The sequence below is a fragment of the Halyomorpha halys genome, unplaced genomic scaffold, assembly GCF_000696795.3.
Source record: "Halyomorpha halys isolate HHAL.00 unplaced genomic scaffold, Hhal_1.1 Scaffold223.1, whole genome shotgun sequence".
NCBI lineage: Eukaryota > Metazoa > Arthropoda > Insecta > Hemiptera > Pentatomidae > Halyomorpha > Halyomorpha halys.
In genome coordinates, this window is record NW_027115445.1 from 911,434 (window position 1) to 930,835 (window position 19,402).

Consider the following 19,402-nt stretch of genomic DNA (forward strand, 5'->3'; position numbering starts at 1 on the left):
GGTGAGTGGTACGTTAGCCCACATTGAATCCCAACTTTTTCGGATTCTGTTTATTTATCAACCCCGTCGATCACTTGCAATAATTGGGGTGGAATTCCGTGTACCATGGACTATAAGCGATTCTAAAAGACATTATCCCCTCGGATATTTAATCCCATGGACGTTGGTATTTTGACCCTTTAAATAATTATTGTTGTTGTTTTTTACGTAGTTAGATTAGCGAGCAATCGATAGCTTTGCAAAAAGTAAGCCATATTCTTTCTTGATACATTTTACATGCCCAAAAAAACTAACACGAAAGTGAACTAATGAAATAAAATTATCAGCCATACTGTGCAGCTTTATAAAAACTTTTTCATATTTACGAACAAATAGTACAACTTATACATTGCAAATGATAAAAAAATTAAATTGCATTTTAAGGCAGCGAAAATTTATCTTGAAAAAGTGTTGGAAAATCGAATTCTTTAGGTAGCACATGTACGGAATGTTGTTATCAAATGTTGGGTCTGGAAATTTTTTTCCTTCATGAGCCAATATCTCAAAACTTAATAAGTTATTTAAAAAATAAAAATATTTTTAAACATATATATTACTTATCTACACATACCTCGCTGGAATGCACCTGATACTGAAATACAGTGTATAAAACATAAATGCATAGTATAGTATGCATTTCACACCTCTTCTTCCCTCTTAGACTACGCCTATGACAAGTCGATCGCCATACACTTGTAAGATAAAAAGTAGATCTTAGATCCAGAAATGTTGGCCACCCCTGATATAGATAACAAAGGGTTTGTGTACATGAAATAAATACTGTGCAAATATTGATTCAATTAGCTTGTTTAGATTTTTTTGTTTCAATTTAACACCATTTTGTCGAATCTCTTTCATCTGATGCCTCAATCGTCAAAATCCATCTTTCCTGAGAGCCGAAAAAGCTATCTATAGTTCCACAATATATATATGCAAGATATTGTTGAGTAATTAAACAAAAATATTTGATTAATATAACAAGAAAGTAAATAAATAAAATACTCAGACTAATTTTTGCTCAACTATATGAGAGATAGTAATGATTGGTATTAGTTTTTTATATCTGAAAAAAATATCTACTACCAAAGATGGAATTTAAAGTAGAAGCCTAGAGTGGTAGGATGAGGTGTAAGAAAGTCTGGCGAGACATGGACATCAAGAAAGAACAAGCCAAGTTTTTTACACTTTTTTTCTATTCAAGCATAGAAAAGAGTGGAAAAATCTGTTGAACAAAATCTAGGTCAAGGAAAACCTTATTGGTGGAAAATTTCTTTAGAAAAGTTGCTATTCATGTATTTTAGAAAAACATAATTTATAGTTTAGCCTTATTTATATATGGGTACATCCATAACCCTAAGATATTAAACTGTAATGTGATGTTCATTTTAATTTACTTCATTTTTTTTTTCGAAATTGGAAAATATACATAAGATGCAGAAAAAATTGCTACTTTTAATTTATTTTAGTTAAACGTTTTCCACGATACCTAGCCGCCTGAACTTTTTAAGCTTGGATCTGACCAAACAGCCTTTGCACGCCATGGATTAAGAAAAAGCTCCTCACTGTAACGAATTATAAACAGGATTGCATGATTCTGTTTCTGTTTACTGATAATCTTTTAATTGTAATAATAAATCGATTTTCAACCCACGCTTCATTATATTACATCTTTCATAATTACTAGAGTGCTAAATTTAACTATGAAAGACTCAAAGACTAGATCGCTAATTAATCCACATGACTCTCTTCTTGTGCTTAATAGATGTCAAAGTGTTGCAGGACTTTGTCATCCAATCACCATGAAAGACCACTCTTGATAAGATACTTGAAACTAAATAATTAGAATTCTAGAAAAATTAAAAAACAGAAAAACAACACAGATTAAGGGGAATTTGTTTTGTTAAATCAGTCAGTTACTACACGGTCTGTTGAGGAAAAGATTTCTTAATTAAAACATATTTACTGCGCTGTTCTGCTTAGAATGAATAAATTATTTTTACATTTGATATTCACATCACTGTAGAAAGGCAAACCTTTTCATATCTTCATATTTAAAAATCGTTAGAAAGATGCAGTATGTTTAGTTTTGGAAACTCTTTCTCTTATTAGAAATGCAATAACTTGTTAATTTTTAGTAAAAATTCAGTAAACACATATCACTTACTGCATATTTACTAAGGAAATTCCAGTTATTTCGTTTTTACACCTTATTAAGTATAAATACCGTATTATTGCGGTAGGGGTATTCATGATCTTTACGTGTTAAATGGAAAAGAAATATTTCCTTCTATTAACGATATGATATATAACATGGATGAGGGTCTGTTAATAGGTCTGCTAAATGGACAATGACGCCACGAAACAGACCAGCTGAGCTCGTCATTTGTTATGTTAGGTTACTTGCTCATAGTTTGTGTTTTGATTGTGTAAGTATTATTTGGACGTTTTTATAACAAATAAATCAATGGATGACAATAATAAAAATAATGTAATGACAGTTATCAATTAGCTCATTTTGATTCTCTTCCTCACAAGTTAAAAGATCAACAAGGCACTCAGTGGCCAAACATTCACATAACTTCCACTTTTCACTCAATTTAGGCATGATGTAATAAATTACTGTAATCAAAACTCAGAAGTAAACAATAACATGAAGTTTTGGAAGGAATGGTTATAAAACAAAACTATCTTTAATATTCCGCGGATCGTAAACTTAATGTCTTGTAAAATTATCCTAGAAGAAATTATAAACTAAATGTAATGGATTCTGACGTAAATTCTTTTGAAAAAAAAAGATAATAAAATATTACTACTCTAAAATTGTATTTATTTATGTAAATATTATATTTAATTATAATTTTATTTTTATTTTTACAACCGAGATTTCATTAATAGAAAATAAAAATAGATTTTGCTATAATATCAATTTTAAGAAAGGTTGAAACAAATTTCGAGATAATGAAAATTAACGATCAGACATAACCAGAAAACTATAATTTCATTCTATAAATGATAGTCGTTATATTTTTTCATTTGTTACTTAATCAATTGTTAATTTACTAAAATTTAAGTAGAATAAAATGTGTTTTAAAAAATTAATTGAGGAACGCCTTAATTGTGGCAACCCTTGTTTGTGGCACGCATTACAAAAAGGTTGGACACCCTTGTCTAAACTGTCGAAAACACCTGGTGGCAGTGCGGTTTAGTAGCTTACACGGCGTCAGTGTGGAATTTACATCATCTTCATTTTGATTTTTTATTATTTTCGAAGAGGGCATGGATTAGTTGGTATAGCTAAATTTAGAATAACTAGAAAATTATAATTTTTATAATAAGTGATAAGACAATAGAAAAATATCAACTATTCTGATGAAATATATGTATATATAGTTGACCGTAAAAATTGATATATAAGAAGATCGGTCAAAAGAGAAACAAAAATAGTTTACAACTAAACTACAGTGTTCGTCTCCTGCACTTTTTTAACTGTATATTTTACGTATTTTTCAATAAATTTTATTCTTACCAGAGTTATTTATTTTTTATTCTTATTATTGTTTATTTAATTTTATTTTATATTGATACTATTTTACGTCCTTCCTTTTATTTATATGTGATTTCTTATCACTTTATTTTTACATAATATTTATCCTAGCTTAAATTGTCATTTTGTTTTTAAACATCCCTTAACCACCAGAGGGTAAAACTACTTTTTTTAACTTTTAGAACATTTTTAATTTTCTGAAAACAGATTGGAAATTGTAATTTCCTATGAGAACGATCTTTATATCATAAAAAAAGAATTAAAAAACAATCCTCTCAGTTTAGGATGTTTACAATAATAAATATTCTATGTAATATTGATAAATAAAAAATAGTATTATTAGTAAATAGATAAAACATATGAAAAAAAACAATGAGTAGATTTATTAATTATATCCATAGACACAAAGGAAAGTTATAAAAAAACTAATTTTACATTTATAAATTGATTTCAATGCTAAAAAAACAAAACATTCTGTTTGAATTAAATACAATAAGTAAGTGGTACAGGAATTGTCATTTGTATACAAAAATAAATAATAATAAGGAAAGTAATTTTATTAAATTAAAATAAAGTATTTATTTATGAATCATTAAAAAGAGTAAATTTCTACTCATTTCAGTATTCTTGGAAAAGAGTATTTTCTCATCCACCACATATATATTTGAGGAGAAAGGGGTAAAGTGAGAGAGATGTATGTCGATTAATCTTCATTCTGAGAAACGGATGGTCTCAAAAGAATTATTGTCATAAATTCCTAAGTCCTTGCTTTGTGCCGAGAACCAATTTTTAATAAAAATTAAAAGTATCTGTAAATTACAGAGTATATACCTTTCTCTGTTTTTATCTTTCCATTTTTTTTTTTTATAATTTTGATTTTTTTTATACCTCATTTTCTTCTCTGAAAATAGAACATTTTCTAGACATTCTTCTTTACCAGCGTATGTGCAGTGAGTAAATAATTATCTTTATTTAAAGATTCATGATTGGTTGTTTGATTAGATCTACTGTACGAGGGAATTTTTAAATATTTAAAATATTAAATATTATCTAAGTAATAATTTTTTCGTATAGTCAAGCAGTAGAACCGAATGGAATTGCAAAACCATTTTCATAATATTTTGGAACAAACCCGACTGGCTGATTTCGAAGGATGTATCCCAAGGCAACATACTTTGGGCCAAAAAAGGCTGCTTCCACATTATTGTTCAATGCAAAATAGTTAAATATCGCTTTTACTCAGACATTATATTTTAAAAGCTCGTTGATGGTAAGCCACATCTTTCTTATTTCCTAATTTACACTGGACTCAACGCCAAGTTTTGGAGATGTGAAATAAAAATAACTTTATTTTGGATTTCACTACTAATTTACTGAACCTTCCATTCAGGCGTTCTAAAGTAGTTTATAGTTAACTCATATTTTATTATTATTTCTTTATATAATTTAAGCAATTTACTCAGTCCTTTGATTCTATTTCGTTTTTTAAATTAATTTCACAATTTTAAATACACTGTGAATGCTACGTATCTTAATTATAACTTGAAAAGCTTTAATTTAAGTAAGCATTGAATTAATTAGATTAATATTGTACCAATGAACTATTTTTTTGCCTTTTGTAAAAGATAAAACTAATACATACATAATACATGCAAGTCATGTTTCTGCATAACTTTCATCAGCCAGCTAGGTAACTTGAAGAGATGTGACGTCCAATATTTTTCATGAGATCGCTTCATTTGAAAATCATGGGCCACCGGTATATTTCTTATACTTTGGTACTTTTATAAGTCTCCTCTATGATACAGATTTCTCGAAACCAGATAACTTTGTACAAATTGTTTTTTAAATACATTAAATTGTACCATACCAACAGGCTTAAATAATCATGAAGAAAACTTTTTTTATATAACCGTTTATATAAGCCAATCATCCTCAATAAGTGAAAGATAACGAAGCAAATAAATAAAAAATAAAATAATCTTATGTATAATATGACATCCTGTGGATCTCCGATCACGTTAGTCCTCCTTCTCTCCCTTGCACAACGGTAATTATCAAAAGAGTTCTCATACTGATCTTGATGAAAAAACATCTTCAAGATTATTTCGATAGAGCTAAAGATGGTCCAGAAAGATAACGTTGTTTGTTTTGGCCCACTCACCAAAGAATCCATGATTAAAATGCGATTTATTTTGTTGGCCCAAAAAAAAAAAAAAAAATGCGAACGAGAACTATTGAAATCAAATTATCAGCGTTACTGTGCATTTTTATAACAAATTTATTTTCTAAGAAATAGTACAACTTATACATTAAAATTGATAAAAAAAATTAAATTTCATTTTATGTTAGTAAAAATCTATCTTGAACAAGTGTTGAAAAATCGAAGATTTTAGGTACCTTATGTACGGAATACTGCTATCAAAATTTGGATCTGGAAATTTATTTGATTCATGAGGCTATATCTCGAAAACCTAATAATTGATTTAAAAAATAGTTTTGAACATATGTTTTACTTATCTATCCAAACCTCGCTGAAATGCACCTTATACTGTAACATGGTATATAAACATAGCATGCATTTCACCACCCCTTCTCACTCCTTAGACTATGCCTATGATTATAAGTCGATTGCGACGCATTTTCAAGACAAATAGTAGATCTTATGTACTGAAATGTTGGCCACCCCTATTCTATACCCAGTATATTATTCAGTGTAATTTATTTATTAAAAATACCTGATGATCTGTTGTTATTGTCATATTACTGTAATATGTTTTATTTGAATTGAATATTATTAGTTTAATATTAATTAGTTGGATTGAATACTAGTTAACTGTTGAGTACGATTCACATATGTTTCATTTTTTAAAAAGAGATAAAGTGACCATAAGGGCTGCCTGTAGCTCAATGGTTATGACGCAGTTTCTTACCGTTTGATTGATGTCTATTAGTGGTGCTGGTTCGAATCCGGCCTGGGGCGTTGACTTTTTTCATTGAGTGGCGGTCCCACAAAATGAAAACCTTTGACCCGTAACCATGGTTAGGCCAGTATAGGACTCCAGTGAGTCTTGGCCGAAAAAAAAAAGTGATCATAACATTATTTATTGGGAATATTTATCTAATATTACTGAATAGCGGAATTGAGGATTTTTCGATACAAAATCAGTATATCTTTTGGAGAGTTTTTAATTTAAAATTATTTTATTATAGGAAGATAGTCCGGATGGCGGTCGATAATGGTATCAAAATAAAACTATATATTGTTAACCAACGTTTCGTCCCACTTTGCAGGGCTTCGCTAGGGCTGTCAGATTGAAACGGTCGTCGTCTCTGTTTGATCTGCTTTCTACTATTTTGATACCTTTATTGAACGCCACCCGGACTATCTTCCTACAATCTACTTCATACGGTTAAGTATCTTCTTCCAATAGAAATCATTTTAACTTATCTCTTGTGCTATAAGTTAAATTTTTATTGAAAATATTAATTTGTAGTAACTATTCAACAAGAGGAAATTTACATTTTGAAGTAAACTGAATATGTTTTTGGTGTAGAGGTTTTTTTCATAAAAACCATTGCTTTTCGGAAGTGGATAACTTTTTATATAAAAATCCTCAACTATAGTTACATTGTAGTTATATCCTTCCCACAAATATTTTTTAAATGAATCTTATTTGGGCGCACTAGAACAAATATGCCTGGATCACAAGACGAAAAGTGAAACGCTTCCATATTCTCTATAAATAAAATTGTATAAAATATTTATTAAATAAGAAATAAGGAAAACGATACTCTGGAAATGTGAGTAGTAGTCACTCCATTAATTAAGAGAGATATACCTCAGTCAGATTACATCTCTTGATCCTGAAATAATAATGTCGTAAATAAATGTTGAAACCTAGAAGGTTTCACTTCTGATGCATAAGAGTTTCATACATTTTTTTTTATGTGTACTTAATAAATTTCTAAGATTATTTTTTTTACTGTTATTCTGTATTTACGTATATATTTTGTGTATATTATAAACTTTGAAATGAAGATTTTTTTTTTTAATTCCTAACTACATAAGCGTCTACTACATTGAAATCTCAATTTTACCGAGCCATCACTTCAGAACTGAGCTTAATACTCATTCCAGGCGGCCTTGGAATGGCCTAAAATGTAGCAGGCAGGAAATTTTCCGTTGATGAGGCAGATAATGAAAATCGTGGATAATTAGCATGTCATTCTTCTGAGGGGATACTCTACTTACTATGAAAGAGAATCCCTTCACAGAAACAGAAATTTTTTTTTATCATAGTTGTCGAAGAACATAGTGATTATTTATTTTATTCCATTATATATTTTGTTTATATTCATTTTATTTAATTTAATTATATATTGTAAAACATTACACTTCGCGGTATTAGTGTTGTTGAAGGTGAGAATTCAGTTTTCCGTTGTTGGAAAACATAAATTATTCATACTGTAAATGTTTTTTTATGCTCCTGAATTCTAACGTTATTATTGTTTTTCCAACAACCTACACAATACCCCGTTGTCAATAATATAGACGATTAGTTCAGTTCTAGTAACTAACTTTTTTCTTGTTTTTCAGATCCCAAAAAGTAAATCTGAGTTTTCCGGAGAAAATGGAGTCCCAGCAACTTGAGCTAAAGGAGACCAATGAGTAAGTACAATCATTATTATACATGAAACGTTTGAATAAATAGTTATTTCAAAGGAAATCAGTTTTCATTGTCGAATTCATGATGAGGAATCTTTGCATTTTGTATATTACAGATAAAAACCTGTTTAGCTCAATTGTGGAGTGTTTAAGTATTTTTTTTTCGGTTGGCTCTATTGACCTTGTAGCTCTTTGGCTGCCCAAACAAGCCTTCTCCACACCTGCCTCTCTTGGGCTACTGTTTTCCTGTTTGCTGTCCGCAGTTCTTTCGCATCTTTGTTGATTTTGTTTTCCTATCTGGGTTTTGATTACCTACGTGGTTTCTTGCTAACTATATTGGCATCATTGTTATGTAGAGACATCCTGATGGATTACTTGGAGCCATATGTCCCGCCCTTCTTAACTCTCTTCCCTTCATATCATAAGATATTGACTGAACACTCTCTGCCAGCAGTTCACCCCTAGATCTTCTCCTCCATGTTACAAGGATTTATCCCAAATCGTTCCTTGTACGGATTGCGTTTACTTTAAATCTCTCGATTCTGCTTTCTGGATTACCTGTCAGAGGCCAAGTCTCGCAGTCGTACATCAGAGTCATTTTTCGGGATTTCAGTATTCTTGACAGCTACTTATTTATTGAAACTAAATAATACCTTTAAATTCTGTACGTATATAAATATATGGACTAATTTTGTTTTATATTTATATATATTTTCAGTAAAAGTATATTTAAAGTTTGTACAATTGTAATTTCATATAAAAAAGTTCGAAACTTGTATGTCAAATAATCTTGTTAACTTTAAGTTGATAGCAGGTTATGTCCCATCTCTAACTCTCTAATAATATTAATATGTGTTTACTTTTTTATCGATTGATTAAAATATGACTCGTTCATACACATTCGTTTACTGAACACTATCTTTTAAGAAAATATGTGGTGGAGTACGCTCATCACACAACATACACTTAGCACCGTACTTTCAGATGAAATTAATCGCGTGTTTAGAATAAAGCTTAATTGAATTAAACATTTCTTTAATTAATCATTGTGGGAGTGCTTTCTAGTACTAATTTTCCAAATGAGCTTTTCAGTTGACTGGCTCAAATTTCAATAGTTTTAAGAAAGTACTTTTAGCAATATTTCTCGTTGCCAAAGTATAACAGTTCAATAAAATTCACATTCTGCTATGAAGCATTTATTTAATACAAAATTGTTATAGAATCAATGCTTAAATTACTACGAGTCAAGTCATTACGGCTCAAATATACGTAGGTTAAGAAAAATTTAAAAAAACTGTGTCATCACTATGGTAACAAGAAAGTATTTAACCAACTGGACCCTGTTTCATAGTAAAAGCTAATTGTATTGGTCCAAAATACAAATGTACAAATTACTTAGTACTGACACTAATACTTATTTTATTCATGATATGCATAGACTATTAGTGATATTCCAGGAATTGAAAAGTACTAAAGTACAAGTTACTATTGTACAAGTCAGTGTAATTGAATTGAATAAATCTGCAAGACTAATAGTATTAATTTGTATTTATTATGAAAAAGGGCACTGGTGCTACGCAACATCCATGCGCATGCGCTTGTCATTTAAGTGTCATGCTCGTTTTATTTATGCGTTTTTTTGCCATCCTCTATTACTTTATTCGACTATACATCTACTATATAGTTACAATTAAATTAGTAATTCTAAAATATTTGGCTTTCAAACGGTATATGATAAGTCTATATTACAACTCACATTGCCGTAAAAATATTTTCAACTTTCTTCTTATCTCCTTACGCTAATTGTTAAATCCTTTTATATTTTATATTTATCCATATTTATTACATATATTATATGGATAATACAATTAAAAATGATATTATTTCAAATAAACAAAATTAAAAGTATTTTAGGCGAAGATGTTGAAAAATCCTCATTCTAACCCTTCCAGATTTTGCCAATGAGGAAAAGAATTGCATGATATTACAGAAATATTAATTTCACATTGATATACTGAGTTCAATCAAAATAGTTTGAGCCGTTTTCTGAAATTTGGTCTCCGGTCAGTAGATTTTATCTAAGAAGTAACTGTTATGCATTAAATATGTAATACCAGTTACGTAAGACTTTTCGTGGGACTTATTATTTTTGAACTAGGCTGGCCACATACATACAGACGTGCACACACACTGACCAGTCTTTCAGACTTAGTTATTTCGACTCAGTGAATCTCGAAAGGTGTATTTTCGTCGAAAACTTGAATCCGAAATTTTGCACGATCTTAATAATTCCCTATATATATATATTCCATATACAGAGAGAACAGGAGGTTGTCTAATAAAACAATAGCAGATATTTCTAAAAAATGAAGACCTTAAATTCGAGATTACCCTTGTATTAAAAGAAGTATGAAAAATATGAACGGTTAGATTGAGTTACTAATGATGCAGCGAGAGGGATGCACTGGGATCTTTTGAGCTCTGCTCTACCCCTCACACGTGGCGGATAGAGTGGGCTCAGGGATCCTCAGGTCGATTGTGTAAATATTGTATATAAGAGTGCTAATGTAACTAGAGATTGTATTATTTTAATTTATTTATTAATTTTTTCATATACATAGTTTGATTATTTTCATTTTCTTTATCCTTTTGTTTGTATATATTTTAAGAGAGATATTAATTATTTTTATGTGCTTTTTTATTCATTATTTTTTTAAAAATTTTATATTAGTAAGAATCATCATCACTATTACCTGTTACCCACAACGATGTGTCAGATTGTAATATCTATCAATAAATAAAAAATAATAAGATTGAGTGAATAGCTAAACATTGTATAGTAAATATGATTCATTATAGTAATCATGTTATTAAGTATGAAATGTTATTGGACTTGACACAATAATCAGGAATAAACTAACGAAAAAACCGATTAGTAAGAATAGTGACGTTGTTGTGAGTGATGGCGTCAAATCTTGTTGGTTTTGAGTTTCGCCGAGAATTAGTGTACTGGAACGAAATCTGGGCCTATTTTGTCTTATAACCATTTGATTATTTATTTTTTTAATTAAAAATAATATATATTCTTTACTCTATACTCAGAAACTAAATTAAGATGGAATTTAGTATAAGAAGATTCTCAGCAGAAATTATCGCTCTTATAATATGTAATTTTTTTTAGCAACTCCTGTTAAAAAAAAAAGTTGGGAAGCAATGCGTAAATCATTAATTTGGATTAACAGATACAAGGAATTTGAACCAACACTATGCAGAGATATTAAGTAAAATTAATTTATGAATAATATAGGATAAATTGAATGTGGATAATTATAATTAGCCTTGATAAAAATTTTACTAATGAAATAAAGAGGAAATTTGACAAAAATGTAGTTATAATAAATAATTTTAACGCTTGAACTGAGTGGAGGAAGGTTACAAGCATTGTTGTGGTAAAGTTTTAACAAATAGTGACTGTGATAAATGATTTTAATTTTGGTTTTAATGTTAATATTGACTAACTAGGTAATTAAACATATGTGGGATATACTTATTAACAAAAAATTATATTTTACCTAATGTTTTTAATGTTTCATAGAAATTGTTGTTTTGGCCTGGGCAGAATAGCCTGGATGGAGTTAGAGTTTTTAAATGATATAATTCCAAAATTATATTAAGGTAAGATAAATTATAGATAATAATGTTAAGTATTATGAAATGTTTTGAGGATCATACATGTAATAAAAGCTGTTTTGTAGTAGATTTGTCTCTGAGGATGGCCGGATTGGCCGAAACGTCGGACTTATAAGAAAAATAAAATGTGTTGAGACTAAAATGGAAAGAAATTAAATTATTTATTATAAAATTAATTTGGACTTAATTAGCCCTTTACATAAATTATCTTCAGAATATTGATCGTTATTCTCCGTTATCTGCTACTCCAAACAGTTGGATTTTATTTATTGTTTAGTTTTCGTGGCATTAATGTACAAGATTAATTTTTAGCGTTAAGATGTAGTTCCAATTACTTTTCGTTTTCAAGTTTGCCGATCTTTTTATACATAGTAACATCTATGAACGTTTTAGGCAACGAAATAACGCATTAATTAAATGATGAACTTTTTTAAACAATAGCGGTTATAACTTCTTGTTAAATTTCTATCTGGTGTAATCTGAGGCTTAGTAGAATCTATTCCTAGCCTTTTTGCCCATTACAATGGATGTCGGAAAGGGAATGTGGGCAGTCACTCCATCTTTTCTGCAAACACCATTAGCATCAGTCAATTCCAGCCTGTATTTACAATGTCCTCCTCTTTTTATTTACAGTTAATCAGCTAATCTGTTAACTTGTTATATTATAAATAGTCTTGTCGTTATCAACGTTGACTAAATGATCATGTAAATCAGTTTGTTACTGCAGAGATACAAAGGTCCTCCGGGGTCCTTATTGCGGTCTGGGGGATATTATCGCGATCATGTATTTAGTGTTCGCGCTGGTAAATAAGTGCTGTGGGAATTAATACTTGATAATTCCCTGTAAGTAAGAGGAACGTGGAATTATATTTTAACAGCGTTTAATATAATTATAAATAGGTTAATATTTTTTCATTATAGGCAATTATAAATTTAACATTATAAAATACAATTTTTAATTTTTATGATATAAAGTGGAGGGAAAAATTAACTGAAGTGATGCTCGTTATTTTGTAGTTCAGCCTTTTAGTAGAGAAAAAAAAATTCTCCAATTTTTATTATACAATATTCTAGTACAAGAGCTTAGGAGACGAAAAAGGCAGTTATCTCACCCCAGTTTTTGATTACTTTAATGAAAACTATGTACAATTACTAGTCAAAATTGATGAGTCTGCCAAGTATAGGCAGGGGGAATAAAAAATGGCGGCTGTTTCAAAGCGATAAAAAAAAAAACAACTAATTTTCCATTCCGAGCTCTATATCTCAAAAATTAGGAACAACACAAGAAAACCTAAGAGAACGTTATTTAAAGAAGAGGAAATTTGCTAATATATGAGACCTAATAGAGTTATTTACGTTAAATAGTTTTCGAGATATAGCTTTTTAAAAAGCAACATTTCATAAAAATGTTGTATGGGACACACTGTAAGATCTGTAATTAGAGAATTTATTTTGAAAAATCTATATATCAAAAAATATTTGACGTATAGATGTCTATTAGCACTCAAATTAAAGCAAGTTTAATGAGCTATAAAGTGTTTTATGATGTTTACCTCGTAGGAGTAATAGTTTACATGAAATTTGCTAAAATAAATTAATTTATAGTTGTTCAGACAAATTTGCATTTGCCAAATTTATGTGAATATCATAAAATACTACCCCTACGAATATAAGTGTCATAAACTACTTTATAGTAAGTTAAATTTCCTTTATTTTGAGTGTTGGCATATGTGCGTCTCATGGGTCTAGAGATATTTTTTCAAAAATCCAACATTTTATACCAACAACTAGAAATTAACATTTTGTGAGTTTATTTTGTCAAATATCATAAAAACTACTATATACTTTTACAAAGATAAACATTATTAACTACTTTATAGAACATTTAACTAGGTTTAATTTGAGTGCTGGCAGACATATACGTCTAATGGTTTCTGAAATAAAGTTTTTCATAAATCAAACTTATTGTCCGAACAACTATAAATCAATTTATTTTAGCAAATATAATAAAAACTACTATTCCTACGAAGGTAAAGGTCATAAACCTATTTATAGTCCACTAGCTTTAATTTGAGTGCTAATAGACATCTATACGTCAAATAGTTCCTGAGATATAGATTTCTCAAAATAAATTAGCTAACTAACTACTAATCTTTCAGAAGATTTTAAAGAAATTTTGCTTTTTAAAGAATTAAAGCAAAAATTTAATTGCTAAACTATCCAAATTGTTATTAATAATTATATGTAGTAGTGCTTAAGGAAACTTCACCATTGCTGTGGATTGCCTTGAATAAAAAAATAAATAAATAAGTTAAATATTATTGATTTTGGGCTTAGTAGAATTATTTCTAATTACAAATTTTATGTGAGATACCAATTGAATATTTATATGAGCTATAGTTGAATGGTGCTTCTGAAGTAAACTATTTGTTATTTGTTTTGCCATATTTTAAACATCGCATACCATTATTGAAGTTAATAAATACAATTATTGGGGTTGATAAAATATTTAAGTACATTTTTTTTTTCTCTTTTTCTTACAACTGAACTTAATATTATTAAATTACATTTTTGTACTTATGTGAAAATTGTTGAAAATATCTATCTCTGGCGTTAAACATGCACTATAATTTATTAAAATTAATGAGATCATCTTGAAAAATAATACACTCTTGTAAGAACTTCCATGCTAGGATTATTTAAGTGCTTACAAAATATATTTCTCATGCATGCTCTTTTCTGAAATTGAAATTTCATATCCGCATATCTTATCTCCTACCACATATCTCATAAAACCATAAGGATGTTTATCCTTTTTACGCTCCTAAATGAAATACAACTTCCTCTAGTCTATCATTTTTATTTTCCAGCAGAATGGTTATAAAAAAAGTTCCCTACTAAGCTCGGCATACTTGGGTTTCTCTGCATATTGGAATATTATTAAACATTAATGTGTTATTAATTACAATGTGAGTGCAAAGGGCAGTTTTAGTCACTTGAAAAAATATAAACAATAATGTCGATTTATTTATTCTACCACTTCATTTCGCTTCAGTAATATATGGAAAACAGGTTACAGGAAACAGTGGCCTCACAAATGTAATTAAATACAATTAGTTATATTGATAGTACTAACCCTATATTACTTAAAATATAAAATAACCCAATAAATGGTATTGATGATAATAATAAATATATATATTTTATTTTATGCTAGATACAAATTTAATATTTATATGAGTTATGGTTAAGAGGTGCTTTGGAAATAAACTGTTCGTAATTTATTTTGCCATATTTTAAACATCTGGAAATGACTTTACTACCATTAGGGAAGTAAATAAATACAATTATTGAGGTTGATAAAATATTTATGTACATTTTTTTCTTTTCTTTTTTTTTTTTTACAACCGAACTTAATATTTTTAGATTGCATTTCTGTACTTTACTGTAAATTGTTGAAAATATCAAGAAAAATAATTAAGAAATAGTTTCAATTGTTTAATATAGAAAACGCTGTGGTTTGACTCTTTATCGGAACTGTTGTGATTGGCAGAGATATACAAAATGAACAATAGCAATCCTTACAGAAAAAAAGTTTTATTAAACAATTTTCATTTGATGAAAGATATCACTAAAAGAGTTGTTTGTTTCAACGTCCTTATATGCCCCAACCAGGGGGGGAAAGAACGCGTTATCTACAACTTGTCTGGCAATTCTTGGTGGAGTGTAAGACATGAGATTTATTGCGGAGTTAGGCTTCGAAAGAACCATATTCAGAACGATTAAATTTACTTCACATCTTTCAGTTCTATGAATATATGTTGTATCATAGCGAGTTGGTGCTAGCTAAATTCATATATTGAATGATATTAAACTACAGCTGTATTCAAATATGTGTTATTTCGAAATTTTATTTTAATGCAGAACCAACGAGTTGGGTGAACTCAAGGAAAGGACCTCGTAAAGTTCTCTTCCGTCGATACAAAACTTTTGACGTCCGGCTACCGATTAGTTGGGACACTAACTTCAGTGACCATAAAGCCCGACTTGATCATCGAGGAAATAAAAAAAAAAAATCCTTTCTTCTTTCGGTTTTGACTGCTAAAACGCTACTGCAGAAGAACCCTATTTCAATTTCACTTTTGAACATTCTTCCGAACTTTTACCAACACAGTTCATTTGGGTCTCAGAGATAACTCCTTGATTTGGAAGGAGCACATAAGAAACAGTGAGAGAATTATATCAGCATAATAGATAATAAATTGGGAATTGAACTATAATTTCGAATTAAAAAGGTGTTTTGAAGAGTAAAAATAAGTCGTTTTATAAATATTCTGCTCGGAGGACAGTACATGTTACATAAATTTTTTCTTCATTCTTCTTCTGCTGTAGAAACATTTCAGTTGAAGGGATTTTAATTGTACTAGATGTTTTGATTTCTAGTTTCTAGTTTTGTGTGAATGTAAAGATTTTTCTCTAATAAGTAAGTAAATTCGTTTGGAACATCGAGGATAGGAAGTAAAATTTCACAAGGAATTAAATGAAATTAAAATGTCAGAATTCAACAAAAAGGAAACTTTAATGTATTAAGGTGTAGCATTAAGGTCGATATAGAAGGATAAAAAAATAATAATAAAATGATATAGTATAATTTCGAGGTATTCTACGAGTTTTCCAAATTTTATGTTCATCCTTATAATTCTCCTTCCTTAAAAAAAAAAAACGAAGAAGTTCGCTAATTCAGTAACCCGCGTGTATAGTCATTTGTTCGGAGGGTATAGTACGGGTATAATAATAATATTACTTTCACTAACCTATGTGGAATATACAGTAATCGAAAGTATTACAGTCGTGCAAACTTTCGATTTTTCCACGATCGCATTTTGAGGGACACCTGAGTGTAGCGCTGTTTTATTTATTGGTAATAAAAAATAAATTCAAAGCTATAAATATTTACGCAAATCATATTCCTTTTCTCTGAATTATTCACACGACCATAGTTGATTAATATTTCTGATAGTAAAAACCGTTTGTTAAATTTCTTTTACCACTTTTAAATTAGCTTTTAGATGCAGAGGGAAATTAGTAAGTCAACGAAGCAGTTACCTTTATGCAAGTAATTTACTTTAAAATGAAGTTTTAATTAACGCTTGGTACGCTTCGGCAAAACACCTTTGAAATTATACCGAAACTTAGTTAGGTGCCTACATTTCATGGTAATTCTTAATATTTTCGCAAAAGGCTTTCGATTATTATAAAGTTGATGTAAATTTTTTAATAGTTAGGTGATTACTGCTGAAAATTAGTATTTTTAAAAATTATGCCTACAAAAAATCTAGCATTCTAGATGGCCTTTTAACGGGTGTTCGCCTATTTTGTTACTTGTTAAACTGATGTTTAATTTTAGAGTAAGAATATTCCTGTTAGTATCTTTCAGGGGCTTAGCTAAAAAGGCTGACGGCATCATAAACGAAGCATTTTGTTTTGAAAACCATATTTTTAAAATGACCTAGTTGTATCACACAAAACTTTGTGATTTTCATTTGAACTATGCAATGATAACTGTTTAAAAAAATTCCTACAAACGTGTTTAGCTAAGCTTCCGTATATGCATCTAAATATAAAATACTTTTTGTCTTTTTTCTGTACATTTTTACTTTCACTTAATGTATTTTCGACTGTTTTCGACGAAAAAACATGTTTAGAGTTCCCCAAGAGTCCAAAATTGTGAATCTCTACAGTCCCTTCTAAATTGAAGCAGAGCATTGATGATTTATAAGTGGATTGAGTTGGTGTCAAAGAAATACCTTTCGGGAATCCTTAACCCCCTTCTCCCCTCCCGCCATTTTATTTCTGATACAATAAAAAAAATTTTAATTCGTTTCCAAGCAGGAAACAAGACCTTTGTGAACGAGCTCTAATGTTGACTTCCCCCCCTTTTTTTTTAGTTTACTGTTTTGAGTAGCATTACTTTCTAGAAAATACAAATGCTTTTTACTAGAGCCAGTAAAAGTATGGTACTTAGACCTAAATTATGTTAGGTCTTGGAGTAAGAGACCTTTTGTTTGGTAAAATAATAATGACGGGACATTATTTACAAAGGGTTTGTTGTTTCTTCCTATTGAAGTACTTGTCTTAAGGATCGTGGTTAAACACCAATTCTACTCGACTTCCATCCAAAATTAAGGTTGTTCTTTTACATGTCCTTTGGTGGAAGAATAGTCAAGTGGTTTCCTGCCTTTTATTCATCTGAATTAATGTTAACTTATTATCGTTATATTTAACTTTGTGCCTATTCAATGAAAATTTAAATAGTGAATAATTACCTGAAGATCGATATGCAAGTTACAATATTTTAAGAAGTAAATCACGTGAAATTAATTAAGTACTATATTATTTTTTCTTTTACAGGAAGAATTAACAGTTTTTGTTACTTTTTTATTTACCTTAATATTCGGACAACGTTTCGTTTTTTTTCTCCAATTATTCCAATGATTCTTCAATCCTTTGTGCTTCCAATATAATACGCTATCAACAGTTTTTCTTTTTTTTTTCTTTTTGTATATTTATAGATAGATTCTCTATAAGATTATATCGTGCCATTTTAATATAATTTACATCACATTTACTTGAATACATTTTACAGTTTTAAATATCAATAAATAAATTATTTAAAAAAATAGATGAATGTAATATCAAATAAATAAGTTAAAGTTAATTACAAGTAATTTAAATATGATTTAATATTTACACAGATAGTTGAACTATTACATACAATATCAATTTATAAATTTAAAAAGTTTTTGAGAATAGGTAAAAATTTATGTTTTTTGTGATTAGCAAAAATTTAACAGGTTTTTGAGATCAGGCATGTTGATGGACATATGTCAACTCGAATTAAAAGAAATTTTCATATTCAAATCTTTAATTTAAGTCGACATATTTAGGGAAAATTTATAATTAAAACTTTAATACATTATATTATAATTATAGGTGGATAATACCCTCTCTCTTCCCCAAAACTCTGAACATATAGATTATATATATAATTCTTTTTCGTTCTGTGGGATGAACTTGTGTAAAGAACCATCTTTTATAGCAAAGTATTTAAGTTAATTTTTTTTTTAAATTGACTAAATAATTTTTAATGATGCATTTCGTGAATTTATTTTGGTAAATATCATAAAAAATTTATCTAACGAACACAATCATCAGAAACTACTTGATGGTACATTTACTCTCGTTTCAATTTGAGTACTAAGAGACATCCATACGTCTGGTATTTCCTCAAATACCAGGGCATTCAAAAAGTCCTGTCGTTTTTCGTTTACTCGTAGTTTATTTCGATTATAGAGTGATTGCTAATTAATTCCGTTCAATACAACTTTTATCCATGTAAACACAAATGTTTATACTTTATGAATAGGAGGCTAAGGAGGATTAATTTAATGCAGTCACCA

At 29.1% G+C, this 19,402-nt stretch overlaps 1 protein-coding gene across 5 annotated transcripts in view; it reads left to right on the forward strand.

Moving 5' to 3' along the window:
• The window catches only part of LOC106679834 (adenylyl cyclase 78C), a 305,518-nt gene that overhangs the window by 85,040 nt on the left and 201,076 nt on the right, over positions 1-19,402 (forward strand). For all 5 annotated transcript variants that reach the window (XR_010844843.1, XM_014419197.2, XM_067052479.1 and 2 more), the window contains exon 2: positions 8,184-8,255. Coding sequence is in view for 4 of the 5 variants with exons in the window: in XM_067052479.1 (XP_066908580.1) it covers positions 8,184-8,255 (72 nt within the window). In the remaining variant the exon portion in view is untranslated. The remainder of the gene's footprint in view (positions 1-8,183; positions 8,256-19,402) is intronic.